Here is a 21,224-nt window from a genome sequence, read left to right on the forward strand (position 1 = left end):
TCTGTTCTCCAGAAGCAGATGGACAGTGGCTCCCACAAAGGGGCTGCGTGGCGTCCGCGTGCGGTTCCCATGGTAAGCCCAGGCCCCCCGTGTTTCCAACTACTCCTGGTGTTCTTTTCTTCCCTCCATGTGAGTGTAGCCAGCCGGCTCTTCTTGTCAACCTGTCTCCTGCCTCCCCTCCCACCCAGGGTCCCGCCAGGGAGTCCCTTTCACAAACAAGAATGCAGGGCTGGGCAGCTGGCAGGGGTCACTAAGGACTTGGGGACTGGCCACATGACTTCATCTATTGAAATAGTTTTAATTAATTAAGTTTTATCGTGGTTAAAAAATATATAAAGCACATTTCCCCAGTTTAGCCATTTTTAAGTGCCACAAGTCAGTGGCGTTAAGCACATGCGCAAGGAAGCACACCATCCAACCCCAGAGCTCCTCATCTTCCCAAACTAAACCCTTCCCCTTCCCAGCGCCCCGCCCCGGAAACCTTCATTCTGCTTCCTGCCTCTGTGACTCTGACTGCTCTGGACTCCTCACATAAGTGGCGTCAGACGGAACTTGTCCTGCCCTGGGTCATTTCAATCAGCATAACATCTTCAAGGTTCATCCATGCGGTAGCAGGTGTCATAACTGCCTCCTCCAGTCAGGTGGCTTGATGCCTTCTCTTTTGCTTTAATTCTTTAGCTATTAAACTTAAAAAAGAAAAAACAAAAAACAAAAAAAACAAAAAAACAAGGAAACCCTTCTCCAGCTTTGCCCCTACCCGCAGTTTTCAATGGCGGCTCATTGAATACAGGGCACACAAAAGCAGTGTTGAACGGAGGGGTTGGGATCCCCTCTCTCAGCCTTGGCATCCTGCAGAACCTTCCTAGGAGCTCCTGGGCTTCTGTCCCTATAGATCCACAGTCCTGAAGAGAGGATGCCAGGTCAGGGGAGAGAGGCCCTAGAGCCCACCCATCTGCTGGCACTGAGGGGCCAGCCTTGTCATCAGGCCATCCTCCCTCAATCACAGGCTTCCCTGCTACCCTCAGCTTCCTCTCTGCATGTCCTCTTAAAGTCACGGGCCCCAATCAGAGTCCCAGGCCTCCTAATCCTGTGGAGGTCCAGAGATCAGATGCACTGTCCTTTGCCTGGGCGACTTGGGGCTTTTCCTACAAATCTCCTCTAGGCTGACCTTATCTGCACTTGACTCCATTCTGGGGCCTGGAGAAAGGACCTGATACTGCTTCCCACGGCCCCTCGCTCCCCTCGCTGTGCCTGCCCGCAGAGCCTCTGGCTCCCTCCAGCTGCCCTGACTCCGTTCCGTTCTTCTCCCCCTGACCTTACCTGCATACCCGCTCTGGACGCCTCCTTTCCCTGTCATCAGAAATGACTTGTCCTGAGTCCCGCTGCTCGATGTCTGGTATTCATCACTTAGTTCTGTGAGTGGTTTCTTGGCCTTACACATCCTGGAAGTTCTGTGTTTGTCACACCACTCTTGGTTCACAGCAGTTTTACAAACAGCCAGAACACACCTAGAATTTCAGAACCCGTGGCAGGTAAGGTGGGTACCCGATTACAGATGAAAGGAGCACACGGGACAGAGGAGCTTTGGGCAGCCCTCAAACTCATCCTGGCAACCATCCACTCTGCTTCTAGCAGGCAACAGTGTACTGCAGCAGTTCCAGGCCTGCACTAAGAGCTGGGTGAAGAGCAGGACAGCCTTAGTCCCTGCCTTTGAGGGACCCTGTTTCCATTTCCTTATCTGTAATTTAGGACAACCTGTTTCACAGAGTGTTTGCAGATCCGTGATGAAGAGTGTGTGGTGCTCAGAACAGGGCTTGGCCTGGAGTGAGCCCTGGCGAGCCTGGGTTACCCTGGGTCTTCCCTTACCTGTGGCTGGGGCTACATATCTGTAAACACCCCTGGCAGCCAGAGTCACCTGTCCTTCCCATCCACTTTCAGATCTCTCTAAATCAACGTGTGACTCAAAGGGAATTGAGTTGGGTTGACTGTGGTGGAGTCTCTGTGAGATGAGAGACATCACAGCCCCTGTAGAGATAGGAAGTGAGGTCCAGGGTGAGTAAGGAGCACACCCGGGACAGCACAGTCAAGACAGTCCAGGACACAGGAGGGCACAGTTGAAGTCACAGCCTGGCCCTAGCCTACCAAGTGTGGAAATTTGCTCCTGGTGGGTGAAGAGCAGGAGGCTGGCACAAAGGAGGGGATGTGTTTCTGTCTTTTGAAGGCACTCTGATGAAACTCAGATCCCATCTGTGGCCTGCATCAGCTTTTGTGGGATGTTGCAAAATCCTGTCCCCAACCGTGACTTGGGAAGGAATGTCTTTGGGGATCTTAATGCAGTTTATTGAAGTTAATTCCCTGAATGCTGGTTAAGACTCAATTGTGTACAGAGATTGTGAGAGATTCAGAGAGGCCAAACCCAGGCCCTGCCCCTGAGGAGCATCCAGGCTGCTGGGAGGTGGTGGCAGCGCATTGCGCATGCATAAAGAGAAGTTTAGAACAGGTGCTCCATCAGAACTCCAAATCAGCACACGGCCCCACCACGGGTTGGTTGTTTTAAATGGTGAACATATTTACACGCAAGAATCTTAAGGTATAAAATGTATCACATTTAAATTTACATCTTCAGTAACGTTTAGTAAAACCGAGACTGGGATTTTGAGACTTATAGTTACTGTCCTCCCTTTCTCCTTTCCTTCTCTTCCTTCAACAGATATTTCTTGGAACCCAATTTGTGCCAGGCACTATAAAGACACACAATAAATGTGTGTTCTTTGGCAAAGGCAATAGCAACTCAGTTCCAAAATGGTTATGCGTGGAGTGGGCTTCACCCCCATCTGGGAGCCTCTGGCAGAGGTTTCCTGGGAAGAAACTACGGGAGAGGTGATGAGTGGTATTCGTTAAGCGGAGGGCTGGAGTTGGGGCAGGGAGCTGGGAGAGGGCGTCAGGTATGTTTGAAGACTATGAGCCCAACATCTGGGAGGTCAGAGCATGGTGCAGCTAAGTTGAGGACAGCGACATGGGGAATAGACAAAGGCTTCATGGAGAAGTTGCTGTTTGGGCATTGTAGGATGAGTAAGAGTTTAACGAGCAAAGGAAAGACATGAGCCAATAAAAGCAAAGTATATTTAGGGGGTGACATGCAGGCCACTATGTCCAGGGCAACGTGTAGAACAGGGTGGGACTGGGCAGGAGCAAGCATCCCAGACCAAGTTCTGAGGCAGGAGAAGAGCTTTGCATGCAGCTGGTCCGCACAAGGGAGGAGGTGCAGGAATGGAGGAGGGGGCCGTTCAAGAGGCCCTTGGGGAGATGGCGGTGGGTGTTGGCAATCGTTGAGAGATGAGGCCCATGGACAATGTCCTGGGTTTTGCATTTGAGTGAACCACTCTGAAGATTCCATTAATGTTCCCCAGCCATATATTAACTTGTAGTGGGGGACTAAACTTGAGGGCTTGGTGTTCAGAGTGAGGTAAGGACTCATGCGATTCTTGGGTGGCCTGGCTCTCGTCTGACCCCGACCACACAGCAGTTTCTCTTTTCCCACATTACAGATGAGAAAACTGTGGCCGGGTTGCTGGTTGCAGAGAGACTCAGTGCCAGGGCTAGAAACCAGGCTCCTAGACTTTTCAGCCTGGAGCACATCTTCTAGAACATTCATTCCATGAACGCTGTGGGAGGAGTGGGTGGGGAGTCCGGGGCTTTTGCACCTCTTCCTACAACTCCTCGTCCAAACTGAAGCTCAAGGAGCTTGGGTAGAAGTCTGGGGTGCCTTCCCCTCACCAAATCTCACCCACTGTCCCTACGCAGATGAATAAGCTGAAACCCACCTATGTCAAAGGGAGGGACCCTGGGGTGCTGCATGAGGCTACCCTGCTTCAATAGGACTGTGGGGAGAGGGGAGGGAGCACCAAAGGGCAGCAGCTGGTATCTGGTCTCCATGGTGGGCGTGTAGGAGGGCGCTGGGGAGAAGAGAAGGCTTGGGGTCCTCATTGTCTGTGCTGGGAGTGTCCCCCCACCTCTGATTTTACCAGGTGATGAATGAGAGTTACTAGAAACATTATTGTCCTGGCAAGTCCCTCTTTACTCTTTTATGGTGGCATCTAGTCCAGAGGTTTTTAAGCTCATAGATGTCACTTGTCTTTCTCTTGTTTTCAACTTGAAATTTAAAAGAACAAATCAAATTCATAAGACAAAGAGCTGTTTTCTTTTCAGGGCTTGTACCTCATTCTGCCAGATTCTAGAAATCTCCACTTAGCTTCATATCCATGGCCCTCCTCTCTGTCCATTTTTATAGATGAGGAGATAAGCCCAGAGAGGCTAAGTGGCCTACCTGAGGTCACACTTGCAGGCAGGCCCAGGAAGATGTACGCCATGGTGCCTCCCCTTCTGTTAACTAGCCGGGGTGAGCAGGGGCACCCGCTAGTCTGAGGGAGGTCCGGGGAAGCTTGTGTAAGGTTCCACAGAGAAGGAAGCCAAGGGGCAATGAGGCCGTGACGACGCATAGACCATGGCAGTGGTGGCGATGGCAGAGGCTCCCACTGCGCTCGAGCAGTGCCCGGTACTGTCCAGTGCTTCGCCTAAGGGGACTCTGGATTCTGGGTGCTCGGGCCTGATACTCCATCCTGTGAACCTGCTGCCTCAGGAAGACACTGTGCTTGTTGCCAGAGTGCTGGAGGCTCTCTTGTGAGTAGGAGCTGGGAGCCTGTGGCTTCTGAGTCCCCTGACACCCCAGTATCTGTGGTTCTGGAGCCCTGAACTCAGCCCATGAGTCCTGGGCTGGAAGTTTCTGAGTAGCCACCAGCTAAGGGCAGAGAGAGACCTGGGCGGGACGGGCACCCTCCCTCTGGTGCCCATCACACTTTCTCCAACCCTCCTCCCCTGGTCTCAGAAACTCCAGAACCTGCCCATAGTGGAGACAGAGGTGAGGGACACAGGAAGCAGACCCAGCCCGGCTTGGGTTGCTTTCTCTCTCTGAAACAAATCCGTGGTGGAGAACATCTCTGACTCTCGGGCAGAGACACACGCCTTACTTCCTTGGCTGTGTGTGGGAGTGTGGTGAAGCCTTGGATGTGGTGCTCTGCTGGGTCTCAGTTTCCCCATCTGTAAAACGGGGACAGTGTTGTCATCATCACTGCCCCAGGGAATGAGCGAAGGGAAACGAAGCCATTCCAGAGTGGGGCAGGAGTGCCATTGCCACCAGCAGGGTTGGACAGGGGCCAGGCCCATCCTCTGCGGTCTAAACCTGGAGCCCAGGTTCTCTCCGTGTGGTCTCTGAGGAGTCAGGCTTTCCTTGCTGGGACCACAAGGACAAGTCCAGCTCCAGGAAACACTGACCCACGCCAAAGTCACTGGGCTTCCCTGCCCTCTTCCTCCTCCCTGTGCTGTCTCTCCAGTCACAAAGCCTAGCCTGTCTCAGTGGGTCACAGGCTCCCCTAGCCCAGGTCTCATGGGAATGTAGCTGTGTCAATGTGGCCTCTCTGCACGCTTGGAGAGGGAGGATCCATCTTTTAAGACTCTCAGAACAGCGCTTCAGACATGAGCTCCCACCCCCACGTGAAGAAAGGCCTTTAGGAGAGATGGCTTCTTCCCTTGCTCACTGGCCGAGGGCCCGCTCATGTGCTCTCACCACCTCCTTCCCTTGGCCTTAGTGAGCTCCCTCAAGCCCTGGGGTGGCACCTGGGCAGCTGTGTGGCAGGTTCAGGCCCTCAGGCCCTTTGTCTGGGCATCTTATAAAGAGGGGTTGATTTGGGGGGCTCAGTATTTACGTAGAGAGGTTACGAGGTTTTCAACATGGCAAATTCTGGCCTCTGTGCAGTGTGCTCCCTGGCAGCTGGGATCCTGTCCTTCCCTCCTCCTGAGAAGCACAGGCCCCTGGAGGCAGGGCTCGCTCAGGTCAGCCGCTGGGGAGGAAGCAGGGTTCTGCCACCCTGGCCTAGTGCCATCAGGGCCTCAGGGCTGCAGGCGCCTCTGGCCTCCTGCTGGGCCCTCCCCGGGGCTGCAGCTGCAAACCTGTGCCTTTCAGAGAGTCTGTCTTTTCTCCCCCTCTTCCTCTCCCGCTCCTTTTCTTCTTCACCCCTCCCCTTGTACACATTTCATGTTTAAAAAACAGGACGCGTTCATCAAGTGCCAGTCTCTTGTTTCCCACTGTATATTTTGCTTACTACTGAAGAGAAAATCTGCCCTCCCCAAGTATCCGCAGGCTCTGCTGGCACTTGCACATCTTAAGTTTCCTGCCTTTCCAACTGTCCTACATCAAAGGTCCATCTCCTCTGATGTCCACCCCCATCCCATGAGGATGAGCAGGAGTTTCTCCTGTGAGTTGGGAAAGTTAGAGAGGTCCTGAAGCTCCTGAGCTTGCAGGAGGCTTCCCTCTGGGTGGGGAGGAGGCGGAATCTGGGCAGGGTCCGAGAGACCCCCTCTCACCTCCAACTCTGGAATCTCTGGCCCTCCCAGCCTGCCAGGGGTGTGTGGGAGGTTCCCGCTGTGCTAGGGAGTTTTCCCAGAGCGTTTGCTGCTTCATTTTCAATGGCGCTTCAGGGAATTGATGTTTATGATCCCCTCCTGCCTCCCTTCCTGTCACCAGCTAGGCCAGGATCAGGCTGAGGGCCTGTGCAGGCCAACTAGACCCTGGCTGTTATGGTGGACATGGGCCAGAAGAGGCTGCCCAAGAGGGCCACGCCTACAGACCCCAGCCATCTGGGAGAGGCAGTGAGTGATGGGGACTGAAGTTAGAAGGTCCATCTAAATTAACACCAAAGTAAAAGTTTCAAACTGTTCAAAACACAATTATCTTATAAATATATACAGATTTATTTAATTTGCAAATGAGGGAACCAAGACAATAATGCTCCCAGATGAAAATAGAATGAGAAAAGCTATGTATACATGTGTGCATCTGTATATGCATATATATGTGTCATAAACATACACATTATTGGGGAAAAGAATGGTGGAATAAGATTGCTAAGTAAGATATAACACCGGTTGATGTCCAGGAGGACAATAAAACCATAACCTCTGGTGTTGCAGTGTCCATTCAACACAAATCACCATCACACGACTAGTTCTCTAATGCTAGCACCTAAATGTAGATAGTCTTGGCTCTGCTCAGTGGTAAGTCAAAGTGATTTTGTCCTGGAAGGCAGATGCCCCTCAGGCTGCCCTGTTTGTCAGACCACGTGCTGGCATGGCTGAAGGACACACAGCCCTCATTTTGCTTTATTTCAAATATTTGGATATGTATTTTTTTAACAGAGAGAGAAGCAGTTAAGGATTGAAACAGAAATTCCAGCCAGAGAGAGCTTGTGACAGAGATGGTCAAGACTTAGTCCATACAGCAGGGTTCTTACATCCCAAGAGGTTGTCCTGGCTCCATGTGCAGCCCTGCCCTTCCTCCAGCCATTTAAAATTCTACTCTGGTCATTGAAACAAGCTGGACACTTCAGTTGGACCCAAGTCCATGTCTGAGGCCTTATGAAGCTGTAGGTGTGGTTCCTGTAGTTGACCAGTCTTACTGAGGACCTTCAGACTGGTTGTGTGTGTGTGTGTGCGTGCGCGCGTGCGCGTGCTTGCGTGTGATTCCTCTTGTTTATTATCCCAGGAACTCTCTCCTTCAGGGTTGTGCCCAGAGCTGTCTAGCTCCTATTTTCTATCCTCTCCCAAATCCATTGCTTTTTCCTTGAAAATTTCCCGTGGACACGTGGACACCCCTCTGCTGCACTCCTGACCCACAGGCACACACATAGCCCCCGTCCACATAAGCAAGCCCACCCCTCAGATGCCTCGCAGAAGCAGCAGAACCTCCCTTCTCCACCTTCTGCCTCTTCCATTTGGGCCATGGCTGGCCCATTCTGCATGAGCTAGAGAATGCCTCCCTTCCTACCGCAGAGGCAGGCAGAGCCAGGGCACACGCATGGCTGCTTCAGCCCCACTCACCCGTTTCTGGACATCTCGATGCACTGAATGGCAGCCCCATTTCCTCCCCCTCAGAGATGTTCAGAGTGGTCTCCAGGGCTCCCTTCAACCTCTCAGTTGGCAAAAATGTCCCAGTGGGGGATAGTCCAACCAGCACTGGCATACATCCTCAGAGATCCAACTCACCACGCCGGTGCCAGCCATGTCCCACAAACGGGAGAACATGGTGACTGGGGCAGTGTGATGTCAGGGGCCAGGGGGAGCCCATCCTGCCCCACCAATTACAAGGATGCTTTCTGGGTCCCAAATCCAATGGCACAGAAATGAGAGTCATTTTGTAAGTTCTCCTAAGGAGATGGAAGTAGAGGTTCATTTTCATAAGTGGAGGAAAATGATTGACAACAGATTGTCTTGTCTGGAGGCTCTAGATGTTAGATGGACTTTGTGTGTGTGTGTGTGTGTGTGTGTGTGTGTGTGTGATGGCCTGCGAGATGGTTAATTCAGGAAGTCAAATGAGGGGTGATGGGGAATTAAATAAAACAAACAGACACAGAACAAGAGAAAAAGCTGGGACCCGGTGGGCGCCACACTCTGATGGAGTGCAATGACCATGAGTCAGTTCAGCGTATTTATTATGTAAGTTTTATCACAGAAAGGGTTATTGTGGGAAAGTTTCCTCAAAGCAAATGGAGCCAAGGTCATGAGTATGAGCAGCCCATTGATTATTAGCTTGTGCCCATAACTTTCTACTGGTGTCTGAAACTCAGGGATAAGAACTGAATAGGAGGTTCCTATTGAACAGGGCTTCACCATAGCAACTGGGCCATCTCAATTGGCACCTTTGCACTGAGAGTTCTCCAAAGGGGCAGTGCCTGTGTCACAGGATAGTTCAAGACCCATAATTCAGTCACCTCTCCCTACATGTGCGTGTGTGTATGGAGGAGTTCTGAAGAGGAAGGTAATGCCCAAGGATGTTGAGTTTGAGGCTGGGAGCTTTTCCTTGGTGGTTCTGCTGGCTCTGGGGGACATGGAATAGTCTCTAGAGTGCTCCCCGCTGCAAATTCCCCAATGCTGCTCCTTTCTGCTGATGGGTGGCAGCGGGAACAAACCTTCCTTTCAAACACTTGGGGAGAAAATCTCAAACCACACCCACAGCCCCCATCTAGAAGTGTCAGCTCTCAGCCTTGGAGTGTGAGCTGAGTACCCCCACTCCCTCTCAGAGCTCCTTCCTGCCTCCCCAGCCTCTTGCTCCCTGCTTGCAGTTTGGCAGGACCCCCTGAGGTAATTAATTAATAAATCAGTGTTTGCCTTCCTCTTGGAAAAGTGATTTTTTTCCCCTCTGTAAGTGATAAGTGTCTCAGTGGAGCCTGGTGAGGTGTCGGGGGTGGGAGGAGTGGCATTTATTAATTGGTGCCAAGAAGACTGTAATACTGTCTCCATAAAATGAGGGGGTGGGGCCAGATGACCTCATGCTGCCTGCGGCCCTGACGCTCTGGCTCTCCAAACCCCTTGTCTGCAGGAGGGAGTTGCTTTCAGGCCATCTGGGCCTCTTTCTTGGTTGATTTGCCAAAAAGGAGGTATTGGGGTCCACCCACAGCCTCATGAGGCCTCAGCAACAAATGTCTCGGTCCATCAGTTCAGGGGAATGCTCTCGTGAGTGAGAGGGGAAAGCAGCTGAGTACCCACTGAACTGGGCTTGTCTTCCTCCCCCTGCTTCCTTGCTAACACTGGCAAGGCAGGCTCAATAAAAGGCCTCCCTGTTCACATGTGAGGATCTGTGAACTCTCTGACACCCTGGCTGCTCTTTCTTGCCAGCATTGTCATCGCCATCACCCTCACCACCACCTCTGACACTTGTATGATCTGATAGTTTAACAGGTACCGTTGTATATAGTCATTACAATTGAGACACAAATTCCCTCTATGAAGGAGCTGGGGTAGGTACAACCACCATTGTTTTATGGGAAGCAGAGGCTCAGAGGAGTTAACAGCAATTTTCTTTTAGGACCAGTAAGAACTGAGGCCAAAACTAGAATTCAGGTCTTTTCCTATGTTGCTTTATGACTTGACCTCACATCCGTCTATTCACCCATTCACTAGAATTCAGGTCTTTTCCTATGTTGTCTTATGTCTTGAACTCACATCCATCTATCCATCCATTCATCCGTCCATCCACCCATTCACCCATCCACACATTAATTCACCTATCCATCTGTTCTATCCACCCGTCCACCTATAAACCCACCCACACACCTATAAACCCACCCACACATCCACACACTCATTCATCCACCCACCCATCCATCCAACCATACATACATCCATCAACCCAATAGACAATTATGTGCCCATTTCATGCCAACCATGTACACAGAGGTAATGAACACAAGAAGACCCTTCCTCTTCCCCAAGAGCTGTCGATTTAGGGGAGATTCTCCTTTTGAGAATTGTGCCATTTCTAGTGGGAAGAGCAGGGTTTACCTGGGAGCCTGGTCATGAAGCTCTAAGAGGAACATTTTGTTATCACTTCCCACCATTTCCTTCTTCCTTCTGCCTGCAGCAAACTGGATTTTTTGTTTTTGTTGTTTGTTTTTTGTACCAGGGATTGAACCCGGGGTGCTTAACCACTGAGCCATATCCCCAGGACTTTTTAAATTTTTAAATTTTGAAACAGGGTCTTGCTAAGTTGCTTAGACTGATCTTGAACTTATGATCCTCCTGCTGCAGCCTCCTGAGCCACTGGGATTGCGGGCATGTACCATCACAGGAGTGCACCACCATGCCCAGTGGATTTGGGTAATTCTTGGGGATACTCCACCTTCTCATTTCTAGAAATGCTGGCATGGTGAACAAGACTGGGATGGAGGAGCAGCTACACACTTGCAGAGGGAAGGAAGTACATTGCTGTTTTGGGGCTTGCTGGGCGCTGGCGCTGGACCAGGTCCTTTGCAAAGATACCTGTTTAATTCTGTCCTCACAGTAGCCTGGAGGGACAGCAGGCAGGATGGAGACTGAGGTGCTCTGCTTAAATGGACCAGGTCAGGAAAACTGGTTCTTGGTGGTCTCACAGCAGTGAGATCCTTCTGTACCGTGTCAGTACACAGCCCTGGTTTGGCCAGCTCAGGAGACAAGTTTCTTGATGTCCTGTGGTTCTCACACTTCAGTGTCCAACTGAGGCAAGGGTGAGAAAAAGACGGATAGCCAGGCCCCGCCTCCAGAGTCCCACCCAGTGAGTGAGTGTGGAGGATGGGGGTCTCATTAAAACACCCCCTTCCAGTGATATATGGTGCTGGGGACCACTCTGAAGTGAGGAAAGCGGTTTCCTCTGGACAGTGGAGGCCTTCAGGGTGAATCCAGTACGAAAACGGCATTTAGCTCCGGGGATAAAGAATGTGTACAGGAGTTGGTATTCCAGGACTTGTAGGAGGGAATCTTATGTGGATGTTGGTACCAAATTCCCCTTGAGGCTGTGCAAAATGTGGAAATCCCTGCGTTTTTCAGCACAACTTTGTGTGTGTATATATGTGTGTGTGTGGTGCTGGGGATTGAACCCAGGGCCTGTGTTTGTGAGGCAAGCTCTCTGCCGCCAGGGCTATATCCCCCGTCCTCCCAGCCCAACTTGAGTGTAGTTATGGACAGTTGGAAGAGTCAAGCAAGCAGGCCATGTAAGAGCAATGGATGAGAACAAACCAGAAGCCCTCGCCAGCTTTAGCTCTGGAGGGATATTGAGAGTGGAGAGGTTTCCAATCCCTCTGACTGTGGACTTCTGAGAGCCCAGGGTCAGGTCGGGGGCCTGGTTGTGCCCAAAACAGATTCTTAAAGCAGAAGGTGACCATAGGGGTTATCTAATTACAGGGACAACCAGTGTGAGGCATGCAGGTTGTCAGTCCCGATCATAGGACCAGGGCAGACAGGTCTAATCAGCCGCGTAGCTTTCCTCCAAGTCCATAGGCAGCATCTGAATTCTAACATGGCCTTCAGGCTGGGACTTTCTAAGATTCAAGTTGGCACATGGGTTCCATGTAAATCTCTTTGCCATTCCCAATCTATCATTGCCCTCCATGCTGTGATCACTGGACACATGAGGAATATGAAGCAGAAAGATGGAAAGGGGGCTAGCTCAAGTTCACATGGCTCTTCAGGATTAGAGCAGCAAAGTGAGAGAATGTGACATTTTCAGAAGGGGCTTGGGTTCCCTGGGTAGGCCACTTTGGGAACTCCTGTGTGCAGTGGCACTTCTACCCCACAGATTCACGACCCATGGTATATGCAAGGCTTGGGAAGGGTCAGCAGGAAAGAAAACTTGACTTTTAAACTTGGAGCTTCCTACATGCATTTGGTCCTGGGATTCCTTTGGTGGCATGGACACTACTCCATCTCTAGAATAATTTATTATGGGAAAGATGGAGCCTGTAGGCTGAGCAAACCCATCTGCAACACTCTCTCTGTCTTCAGGGTCTGCCCTTGCCCATGGTCAAGGGCTCAGGGTGCACCCAGGGTCTGAGCTAAGTGAAGTTTCCCTCACCTGGGATCTGGGGTGTAAGGAATCTTTATGGCTTCTTTTCACTGTGGTGGTTTAGTCTTCTCAGATGGGGAGTATGTGGGGGTACCATGGACCTGCTCACTAAATCCTAGTCCACAAGAATAAGTGACTTTTTGCAGGGTGGTTTTAGGATTAACCAAAGAAAGTTCCATTTTCCTGAATAAGGTGTAAGCCTAGAGAACTCAGAGATGTGTTCGTGTGCAGAGGTGGGTGTAAGGGAAAAGGTAGCACCCCACTGGGTGATAGAGCACCTGCTTAGCATGCGTGAGATCCTGGTTCAGTCCTCAGCACCATGCAAACAAAAACAACAAACCCAAACCAAACAATGCAAGAATCAAGACCTAATATAAAGGGTAAAAGAAGAAGATTTAACAAAAGACACAAAACATTGAAATAGTTGCCATGAAACACATGTACTTAACTCTGAGACAGCATATGGGATTTCTTTAATAGTTTACTGACTCGGTTTACAAAGGCTTCTATGAGACCCAGAGTACTCTCTTGGCTCAAGGTTCACAACAGATTGGGGACAACCAATTGGAAGGGGAAGGACAGGCTTAGGGACCCCAGAACTGGTAATGAGAGGAGTGGGTACATAGTCATCCTGTATCATAACTCACCATTAGGTAATTAGGACCCTAAAGAAACAAGAGTCCCCTGTATTTAGACACTGCTTAAGGAGACTGAACAAGCATGTGAGCATTTAGGAAAGGTTTCCACGCTGAATGATGGAGATTAAATGGGTAAGTTTCTGTTACAGGGAAAATTCACTTATGTGACTCTTTCCCAACAATGTTGATAAATGAAACATCACTCAAAGTTCTAAATGCTCTAGATAAATTCCCATGGGACAGACACATAATATGTCATAAAAAAAAACAAAGCATGTCAATCATCTAATTCGACTCTTCTGTTTTGTGTGTGTCTGTAGGCACAGAGACATTCCGAAGGGGTGGGAGGGTGCCACCCAGCCAAAGGCCCCTGGGGGATGGGGGAAGGGACAATCTTCCTCCCACTCAAGGTCCAGCATTTGCTGTTGTCAAAGGTGACTGTCCAAACATAGATTTCCAGGCTGCAGGACTTGAGCCCACCTGGGGGGTTTGGGGCCCTTCTTAGGTTTTATTGGAGCCAGAGCCACCTTCTCAAGAGGTGAAGTGGCCATTTCTAACCAGTCATCATGCTGTCCCCACTTCTCCCTGGCTTGTCCCTGCTCTCTGCCTAGCTGCACCTGTTCCATGACTCCTTGGGACTCTCCAGGTGGACTCTGGGTGAGACCTGGGTTGATTCCTCCTCTGACCTCACCCTGAACATTCAGCCCCTCCTTCCCTTCATGGTCTAAATCGCCCCCATCTTTCCTGCCAGTGACAAAGCCCCACAGCCCTTCCCAGCCTCTCAGAATCCTGTGATTCTTTCTTGTTCCTGCCCCCTGGGGGTGGCATTGGTACAGGGACGGAGATTAAGGCCAGGGTGAGGGTCTTACAGGGAACTGCACCGACTCCATCAGCTGTCCCTGGCCTGACAGCAAATGGGCAAATGGCAATAGTTGGAGAAGGGTCGCCCTTCACTGACTCATCACACTGGCCAGTTTCTTTTTTGTTTCCTTTTTTCTGTAGGACAGTTAGTCCATCAGTCCCTTTCACAAGCACTGGTGACTGGACAGTAAGACTAAGGAGATAGAAAGCACCACAATCAGACTATGACTCAGAATTGCTGGGTTCAAGTACCAGTTGTATTCCTGAACTAGGTGCCCTTGACCCTGGTACTTCATTTCCCTGATCTGTATAATGGGAATATTAACACCACATAGGGGTGTGAGGATCAAATGGAAAATAAGGCACATAAATCACTTTAGGAAGCACTCAGTAAATGGAAGGGATTATTCTCCAAGAGGGGATATTGGTTGTCTGGCACCTCTGCCATCTATAAAACAGGGGCACTGAAATTCTTAAAAGCAGTAAGTGATGGGGAAGTTCTTCACATTTCACAAAGTTCTGAAGTTCCGACTGGCCAGCTCAGACTTGGCTTGGGTGGTTGTGACTGAGAGTTCCCACTTCTCAGGGTTGTGGACAAAATGGTGCCGGTTTCCTCTCCATTGGCGGTGGCTGCCGTTTATTCATTCTTTACGGTTTACAGTTCACAGAGCACTTCGTGGCTTCTGCTCTCATTGGGGGTAGGGCAGGAGATTGGGGTTCGAGGCCCAGTGCTTTCTTCCCAGTGTATAACCTGGAGCAAGACCCTCAGCCTGTCCGCCTACTGCTCTCTGCTCAATGGATGGCATCTCTGCTCTTTCCAGTTGTCCTGAGAATCAGAGGTCAGGTGCAGGAGTCGAGCACTGCACCTGGTTCAATGCGTGCTCTCCTTTCAGGGAAATGACAATGTTGGTGTGCTTGACATCGCTCCACCCACCATCCTCATTCATCATGGTGGGACCTGGGCTCCTGGGACCTCCTGGGGCAAGCCCTGGCGGGCAGGGCTAGTTTGAGCAGCAGGCTCTCCCACCCTCCCTCCAGTCTGAGCTGTTCTGCTGGGTTGTGGACATTAAAGTAAGTTTGCACATCACGGACTAGTGGTCACCCAGCCGCTTTCCTGTGCTGTGACAATTGAAGAGCTTGGGACATAGTGTCCCCCTCCCCACAGTAGGTTTCCCCACTCCCACCCCGCCACACACACACACACTCAGCATTCACTCCTGCCTATGTGTGTGTCCCCATGCCACTCTGACCCTTCCCTGACCTTCACTATGGATCTGCCTCTTCCCCAAAGGTGTTTGAATCACTCCAGCCCCTCTGCTGCCTGAAGGATCAATGGAGCATTTGATGGGATTTGGCTTGGGGCTTCTCCAGGAGTCCTGTATGTCTACCCCACAAGTTTCTCCAACTGAGACCCCCAGTACCCTCTTTTGGTCTCCTGCTGCCCAAATTCAGTAGAAATGGACAGCTCTTGAGAGCCACCCTGGGAGTCCTCGATGGGCTAGGGGCTGCCCTTGTGGGGCATTGGACATGGGCTCAGGAGAAGCTGGCCTGGGAGCAAATGGGTGGGGCGAAGGGTCTGTCTACTGGGGAAGACCTGCAGAAGGAGGTCTAGGCTGGTGTACCCTGGACTATCCCTGGGGCTCAGCATGACACTGTTCCTTGTTGGGCATTCCCAGATACCCAGCTCTAGACTGAGCCTGTGGGAGGGGCAAGCCTGCCACTTCTGCACTCAGGAGGAAAACATGCCTTTGTGGAGTTGAACTGACAGCAAGATGACTCACACCGGGACATTATCAGGGGACTCCCAGGCATGCTTCCCCGTGCATCCAGCTTCCAGGAACCCAAGAAACAGCATGTAGGAGCTCGGAGTGAAACCAGCGGCCCTGAGGCAGCCTCCTCACTCCCTGGGCACAGAGACCCGGAGGGACCCAGGCACTTGCTCACAGTTCCACAGCCACTTAGTGGCAAGATGAACCCTGCAAAGTTGGGGGACTCAAATGCTGCTGTATCAGCCTCACAAACTCAGGTTTGTCATGGATCAGATTTGCTTAAATTGTGGGTCTGTATTTAAAAGCAGCTTCCAGAAACGGCATTGTGTATGAACTCTGTAATCACAGCCGAAAGGCTGTGTCGCTAGTTTCATCTGACCACATCTGGCAGTGTTCAAGGAGAACTCTTGGGGTGACTATCCCCAGTCTTTATATTAGGGTGGTAGAGGAAGTCCCAAGGTGATAAGAGAGGGATGGTCAGACCCCACCCGCCCGCCAGGAATTCTCTGTGAGAGGCCTCTGCCCCAGCAATGGTTTTCAGACCTGAGATCCACATTGTTTCCTCTTCACCTCAGGGTTTCATAAAAGCAGTTGGAGGAGGCTCCTTTCTCTTTCTTTCCACAGTTTCAAGCCTGGCCTGGGCCAGGACCCCTCCCCTCCTGTCTATGCAGGACGGGAACTGGTCCTTATCAAACGTGAGGTCTTAGACCCGAATCACTCACTGCAAACTTTGGTGTATCTTCCGGATGTCTCAAACCTTCCCTCCCAGGAAGCCATGTTCCAATACTAAGGGGTTTGGGCTGCTGTGCTGGGGTCAGCAGGGAGATGGCCCTGTAAGTAGAAAAGCTGTGGACATGTCGTGTTCTGGGGAGAACACCAGGTCATGTGGTACAGTTGGGTTCGGGAGTCTGACTGGAGAGGGTTCAAAGCCTGCCTCTTCCACTTGATAGTCATGAGGCCCCTTAACTCTTCTGAATCCCAGCTGCCACGAGGCTTAGAGGAGCAAGGACACCCACTGCCTGATGGAGACCCGGGATGACCCAGGAGAGGCTCCAGCGGGCTGGTTCCAGCTCCATGGGAAGCAGGCAGACCTGCCATAGGTGAGCTCACCTTCTCTGCTGGCTTCCTGCTGCCCCTGGAGGATGCACACTCTACTGCGAACCATGCTCTCACTAATTTCCTTCGTCTAGAATCTTCTTGCTTGACTAGCCTAGTGATGATAAGACAAATGTGGCCCCTTGCAGAGAAGACTTTAAACTGGTTGAAACCATGGACTCGAAGTGAGAAAGTGCTTGCTCGGATTTCATCATGACAGTGTCATGTGTCCGGGGCAAAGGCAAGCATGGCCTGGTCTGGGAATCTGTTGTTGTATAGCCTCTGCACCTCCAATCATGTTCCCTGCCTAAGACTGGGACAGAGTCCTCATTCTAACCTGCCAGCTGTCCCTGAAATTCAACTGTGCTGGATTTACTCCTGCAAGACCTCCCCACTCCCTACCAAAGGGTCAGCTGCCTGATAGCCAAGTGATCCTGGGGGACTTCTGCCACTGTGGGTGAGTCTCTCCACCCTCCACTGTCTGCAGCCAGCCGGCCTCAGGTTTTGCTCTCAGCTAAGTACTGAGGTGACAGAGGAGGAAGTTTCTTGGAGGCACAATTGATCAAATGGAAAGTTTCCGTTGGTTTGAAGCATATGCATAATTAACTAATGACCCTGGTGGGGTGACTTTCAAATTAGCTCTAATAGATCCCTCCCATACCATCCCAAATGCCAACAAATTGGAAATCCTGAGCTCCTAGGGTGCTTCTGCAAGAGCCAAAGTCTTTCTAAATTCACAAAGGAAGGTTCCAGTGTATTTTATCATGGCTAGTTCTTTGAGAACAGTGGCCCTGGTGGAGGAAGCAGGGTAACTTCATGAACCTGAGCATTTGATGAACGGGAATGTTCTTGTGCATGGGGCTTTGCTCCAGCGTGCTACGAAATTCATGCAAAGCCTCACTGCGATTGTGGAAATGGCTGCCTGGACCGTAGAATCCCAGCTGCCAGAAACCCAGAAGCGTCATACAGTCTATCCTTCTTGTGGATCTCAAGCTTACACCTAAATCAGTCCAGACTAACTGGACTCCCGTTTTACAGAGCTATAGGGTGGATGCATTAAAAGATGGAAGGTGAGTCAGCTATTTTCAGCACCATGTTTGCTATGAGTGGTTTCCCCTGAGCCTCTTAGGAAGGGGCAGGGGCCCCTGAACCCCACATCTCTAGGGGCCTGTATGACCATCTCCTCTGCTGCTTGCTGTGTGCCTGAGGCAGGGGCAGGGGCTAGGTTTCTTGCGTTGGCACTGGATAATTCTTTGGGAGCTGTGTTCAGTCGCATCCTGGCTTCTCCCTACTAGACACCAGCGGCACTCCTGCCCCAATTTTGACAGCCCAAACTGTCTCCCGATGCTGCCAAATGTTCCCTGGGTGCAAGATGGCTCCCACTTGGGGCACATCATTACTGAGCATACATCATCCCACTCCGTCCTCACAGTTGATTCGACTTGAACATCACCCTTGCTTTACAGATGCATTTGCCAGGGCTGAACTACTTCAGTCACTTTTTTGAGTGACTCCAGTCACTCAGTTGGTGGATGGCAGGGCTACGACTCAAACCTGAGTCTGTCCGGCTCCACATCTGTGATTTGAACCATGATTCCTGCTGCAGGGGATAAGATCTCGTTCATTCTCTGATGCTCCAAGAATCTGAGGATCTCAGCAGGAGTGTACCTGGAACATGCCTAAGTGGCTTTTGGAGACAGGAGCTAATTGGCAGTGTTCAGTACAAAAGTCCCAAGTTAGGGATTCTCTTCCTCCAGTGGCTTTCTGGGGCCAGATGGCAGATGAGTGGCAGGGCTGCTTTCCTGCTGCAGTGGGTTGTCTGGTTGGGACTGGTATTGGTATCCATTGCCACAATAATGCTTTGTGATAACTCACCCAACACTCAGGGGCTAAGAACCCCAGTCCTTTATTACCGCTCATCATGCTACAGAGAAGAATGTGTCCTTCAGGCCCCACATCAGCTCAGCAGGGCTCCTTCATTACATGGCTTGCTTCTCTTCCCTAGGCTCTGTTCTGTGTCTATGGACTGGGCTGGGACAACGGGACTGACTTGCTCCATGGGGCCTCTGTGGTCCAGCAGGTTAGCTCAGCCTTGCTCACACGGCGGGGGCAGGAATCTGAGAGACAGAGAGGAACGTGACGGTGTGCTGAGGCCCAGGCTCAGAACTGCAGCTGTCCCCTCTGCGTTATTCTACTGACCAAAGCAAGTCCAAAGCCAGCGAAATTGCAGGGTGGAAAACAGACTCTATAGCTTGACTGGAGCAGTTGCTGGTCACATTGAAACAAAGTGGAGACAGAGAGGGTGTCACCAAAGCCATCTTGTATTTGTTCTCTCTTGGTGCTCATCTGGACTTCTGGCTTAGCCACCAGAATCCCAGGGAGAGAGGGAAAGGAAACGTCAGCAGGTTCAGGCTTCTGGAGAGAAATTCTAGCTGCCTGGATGCAGGTCTCCTGTCACCAGTCAGGACATGGGCTCCATGAGGGTTGGGACTAGGTATGTCCCTCCCACTCTTTCCCCCATCCGAGTCCTAAGACCTTGCAGGTTCCTGGCACATAGTAAAGCCTAAGCTAAGAGCGACTAAATGTGAACTCAATTCACTTTGCTTACATCAACTCACTTCAGTGTAACTGGATTTCAGTGGTCTTCGTTAAGTGCCTACCGTCTGTTCAGCTCAACGCTGTGTAATCCAAAGGGGTGAAGGACTTGTTCAGTTCTCAGCCTGGCTTTCAGGGCCAGGAACCAAGTACAGGCGTGGCCCATAGGGGACTATGAAGAAGGGTTGGAACAGTTTTGGTAGTGCTGGTCTTGCACCCCACGCCCAGACAGTGACAGCCTGAGCCATCCAAGGAGGGGTGTGGCAGAGGCCCAAGTCTCTGGAAACTTCCCAAGATCTTGGCATGATGCGGCTTGGGTGGATTCTCTGCTGATTTTCCAACTGGCTCAGACCAGCCGAATCCAGCGGGTATCTGAAGCAGCCTGCTGGCGCCCCTTTTCCTTTGAAAGCTTGAGGGCTCTGCAAGGGAAACAGGAGCCGCTGAGATTCACCACAATGCTGTCTGTGTAAGGGCAGCTGGGTGCCCCAGCCTTTCAAGGCCTGGATTCTTAGAAACAGGAAGCTGCCTTCTGCCAGGAGTCAACGAGGTTCGCCTCCTGGGCCGCCTGGAGTCAGGCTCGGGCTGCGGGCAGGAGCCGAGCTGGGGGCGTCCACTCTTCCCGCACTGCAGCTGTGGAGGACTAGGTGTCAGTCCTGTCTCTCACCCCGCCAGCCCTTTGGGGTCAGGAGTGGGGATTGGAGTGGGAGGTGACTTGAGATTCCTTCCAGATCAGGACATGTCAGGCCAGTGTGTGTGGCTTCTCACTGGGTGACAGAGCAGAAACAGAGAAGAGAGAGGGAGAAAGAGAGAGAGAGAGAGAATGTGTGTGTGTGTGGATGTGGTCATAGTGAAGTGGGAGTGTGTGTGTGTGAGTGTCTGGTCATGGTGAGGTGAAAGTGTGTGTGTGTATGAGTGTGTGGTCATGGTGAGGTAGAGTGTATGTGTGTGTGTGTGGTCGTGGTGAGGTGGAGTGTGTGTGTGTGTGAGTGTGTGTGTGGTCGTGGTGAGGTGGAGTGTGTGTGTGTGGTCGTGGTGAGGTGGAGTGTGTGTGAGTGTGTGTGTGTGTGGTCGTGGTGAGGTGGTGTGTGTGTGAGTGTGTGTGTGTGTGGTCGTGGTGAGGTGGAGTGTGTGTGTGTGTGTGGTCGTGGTGAGGTGGAGTGTGTGTGTGGTTGTGGTGAGGTGGAGTGTGTGTGAGTGTGTGTGTGTGTGGTCGTGGTGAGGTGGAGTGTGTGTGTGTGTGGTTGTGGTGAGATGGAGTGTGTGTGTGTGTGTGTGTGGTTGTGGTGAGGTGGAGTGTGTGTGTGTGGTTGTGGTGAGGTGGAGTGTGTGCGTGTGTGTGTGTGTGTGTGGTTGTGGTGAGGTGGAGTGTGTGTGTGTGGTTGTGGTGAGGCGGAGTGTGTGCGTGTGTGTGGTTGTGGTGAGGTGGAGTGTGTGTGTGTGAGTGTGTGTGTGTGGTCGTGGTGAGGTGGAGTGTGTGTGTGTGGTTGTGGTGAGGTGGAGTGTGTGTGAGTGTGTGTGTGTGTGTGGTCGTGGTGAGGTGGCAGGGAGGAAGAAAGGAAGCAGGTAGGAGGAGCAGCTATTCTGACCCTGTCAGAAGCTGTGGATGGGCCAGTGGGAGAAACCCAGCCCTTTGCCCTCAGGTGCCTGCGGGTGGGGACAGGAGCATGACACAGGTGAGACCACTGGGTGGAAATGCTCGAGGGCTGGAGGCACACAAAGGCAGGGAGGAGAAGAGGGTTGGCACTAGTGGGAGAGGGTGAGTCGAGAGCTCAGTCACCCTTGGGGTCTCTGTGGAGACTGGTGGCCGTAAAGCTGCTGACATCTAGGGATCTGGCACTG

General features: G+C 51.5%; 1 protein-coding gene across 1 annotated transcript in view; it reads left to right on the plus strand.

The window, feature by feature from the left end:
• Positions 1–4,504: 4,504 nt before the first annotated feature.
• The window catches only part of Ark2c (arkadia (RNF111) C-terminal like ring finger ubiquitin ligase 2C), a 61,297-nt gene continuing 44,577 nt past the window's right edge, over positions 4,505–21,224 (plus strand). Inside the window, exons 1-2 of the mRNA XM_047526227.1 lie at positions 4,505–4,680; positions 9,727–9,767. Coding sequence (XP_047382183.1) covers positions 4,505–4,680; positions 9,727–9,767 — 217 coding nt within the window. The remainder of the gene's footprint in view (positions 4,681–9,726; positions 9,768–21,224) is intronic.

This window comes from Sciurus carolinensis, chromosome 15, assembly GCF_902686445.1.
Source record: "Sciurus carolinensis chromosome 15, mSciCar1.2, whole genome shotgun sequence".
NCBI classification, from domain to species: Eukaryota; Metazoa; Chordata; class Mammalia; order Rodentia; family Sciuridae; genus Sciurus; species Sciurus carolinensis.